Raw genomic sequence first — 2,412 nt, forward strand, 5'->3', positions numbered from 1 at the left:
CAGGGTGTTGTAGAAGTTAGAGGAGGCTGAGATTAAATCAGAAGCAGAATTATCAAAGAATTCACAGAATCTCTAGTTATTTTATCTTTTTCAGATGCTAGGCTTGGCATTGACAAAATGGGCAAAGTTTCACCTGCAACCTGCACTGTGTTTGCATAAAAAGTCTGCTTATCAATACCATCGACTTACTCTAATTAATCACTATTAATCTGAAGTGTCCTGGAGTAGCCTATTTTCACTCTCCTGAGAATAGAGGGAAGGGAGCATATTCTTTACTTTCTTTTAATATTTCAGGATCTAACAGTCTTCTCCAAGAAGAGATAGTGACTTTGGGCTTCTTTGCAATCATAGGCCATTGTCCAAATTTGGTCCCTAATTGACTAACAAACCAATTATCAATCTTCACTCATTAGATATTTACAGACAATATTTTACATGGAAGTTGCTTTGTCAGACCCTGACTCTGTGTATGAACTACTTGGTAGTTTTGTTGTTGTTGTTGTTGTTGTTTCTAGTATTCAGAGTTTGACCAAATCTAGCTCAGCTAATGCACCTTAATTTCCTTTATCTGGATATTAGTCAGAATCTTTTTTCCACCATTATATTACCAGCCAATAAAGTCTTCTTAAAAAATAAGCCAGAAAGCATCTTCTGTCATCCAATAAGTGATCAGTGATCAGCGGTTGCTCAATAAGGGGGTAACAAGAGAACTTAAAAGTTAAGAAAGCACATAACCTACATATGGCTGGTGTTTTGCTAAAGCAAATGAAAAATCAGTCAGTAATTATAACTCTGGTCATCTGTCTTATTCACACCGTAATTTTCAAATAATAACGGAGAATGGAATAATTATTTGTTGTTTCTTCCAAATTTCAGACATGCAAACAATGAAGGTCAACCAGACAGTCCTGAAGGAATTCATTCTTGTTGGCTTTTCCGTGTACCCCCATGTGCAGGCTTTCCTCTTCGTGGTCTTCCTTTGCCTCTACCTTCTCACCCTCACAGGTAACCTGGCTATCATGGGTCTAACTTGGGTGGACAGATCTCTCCATACCCCTATGTACCTCTTCCTTGGTGCCCTCTCTTTCTCCGAGACCTGCTACACACTGACCATCATCCCCAAGATGCTGGCCGATCTGCTGACTGAAAACAAGAGCATCTCAGTCATGGGGTGTGGCTTGCAGATGTGTTTCTTCTTGGGACTCGGTGGCACAAATTGCATCATCCTCACCTTGATGGGATATGATCGCTTTCTGGCCATCTGCAACCCTCTCAGATATCCACTGCTTATGACCAATGGGGTGTGTGGACAGCTTGTGGCCTCTGCTTGGGGGGGAGGCTTTCTCGTCTCTCTGATAGAGACTGCACTGATATTCAGGGGCTCCTTCTGCAGCCCCAACCTTGTCAAACACTTCTTCTGCCACATGCGGACAGTGGCGAGGCTGGCCTGTATAGACAGCGACCTCACTGAATCCATTGTGACGATGATCTCAGTGTCAGGCTTGATGGGCACCTTCCTGCTCATCATCATCACTTACGTGTTCATTCTCTCCACTGTATTCAGGATCCCATCAGCCAAGGGCAAGCAGAAGGCCTTCTCTACCTGCGCCTCGCATCTCACAGTGGTCATTATCCACTTTGGGTTTGCCGCTATTGTCTATATGAAGCCAGAAACTTCGGGGGGAGATGATACCCTCATGTCTGTCCCTTATACAGTCATTACTCCTTTCCTCAGCCCCCTCATTTTCAGCCTCAGGAATAAGGACATGAAGAATGCCTTTAGGAAGGTGCTTGGAAAGAGAAGTTTCTTGAATAAATAATTTTGGATTATTGCTGCATGACTGACTGTCTCCTGATGTCAGTAGGCATTGCTCCTGTGATGCCAGGAGAAGCCTGTGCCATTTGCATTTTCCAAAGTTGGACAGAGGAATCCAGAGACTGAGCCTGGGAACTCAACCATCACAAACATTTACTCAGTTTGTTAAAAAAGTTGTTGAACTACTTGTACTTCTACTGGCTGCTCCTGAAGACACTAGGCTGCCAGTAGTCAGGCTCTGGGCATCCTGCATCATGGAAGGGGAAAAGCAACACTGTGGAAGGGGAAAACAACTCTTGTGACCACAACACTGAGAGGCACTTAAAAAATATCTAAAGATAAGATGGCTGAGGAATTTTTCTAGGTCAAGATGTGAGGCATTGGGCTGTGCCTCCCATGAGATAAATCTTTTCTAATTGGTGATACACAATGTAGAAATCATCAACTGTCTATTTGTGCATATCTGGATTGATACCTGTATTTGGTAAGTGCCATGACATATTGATTACTGAAGGGTTTTTTTTTAAGATTTTATTTATTTATTAGAGAGAGAGAGAGAGAGTATGAGCACAAATTGGGGAGGGACAGAGAGAGAA

General features: G+C 42.5%; 1 protein-coding gene across 1 annotated transcript; it reads left to right on the forward strand.

Annotated features, from left to right (window-relative positions):
* Nucleotides 1–878: 878 nt before the first annotated feature.
* OR10X1 (olfactory receptor family 10 subfamily X member 1) lies at nucleotides 879–1,820 on the forward strand. Its single transcript, XM_025986370.2, has one exon. The coding sequence runs from the start codon at nucleotides 879–881 to the stop codon at nucleotides 1,818–1,820; it is 942 nt and encodes a 313-aa protein (XP_025842155.2).
* The last annotated feature ends 592 nt before the right edge of the window (nucleotides 1,821–2,412 follow it).

Source organism: Vulpes vulpes, chromosome 5 (genome assembly GCF_048418805.1).
Source record: "Vulpes vulpes isolate BD-2025 chromosome 5, VulVul3, whole genome shotgun sequence".
Lineage (NCBI taxonomy): Eukaryota > Metazoa > Chordata > Mammalia > Carnivora > Canidae > Vulpes > Vulpes vulpes.

What these genes read in the sequence shown, in the direction of transcription:
- OR10X1 (XM_025986370.2), top strand. Translation starts at nt 879, where the DNA reads ATGCAAACAATGAAGGTCAACCAGACAGTCCTGAAGGAATTCATTCTT.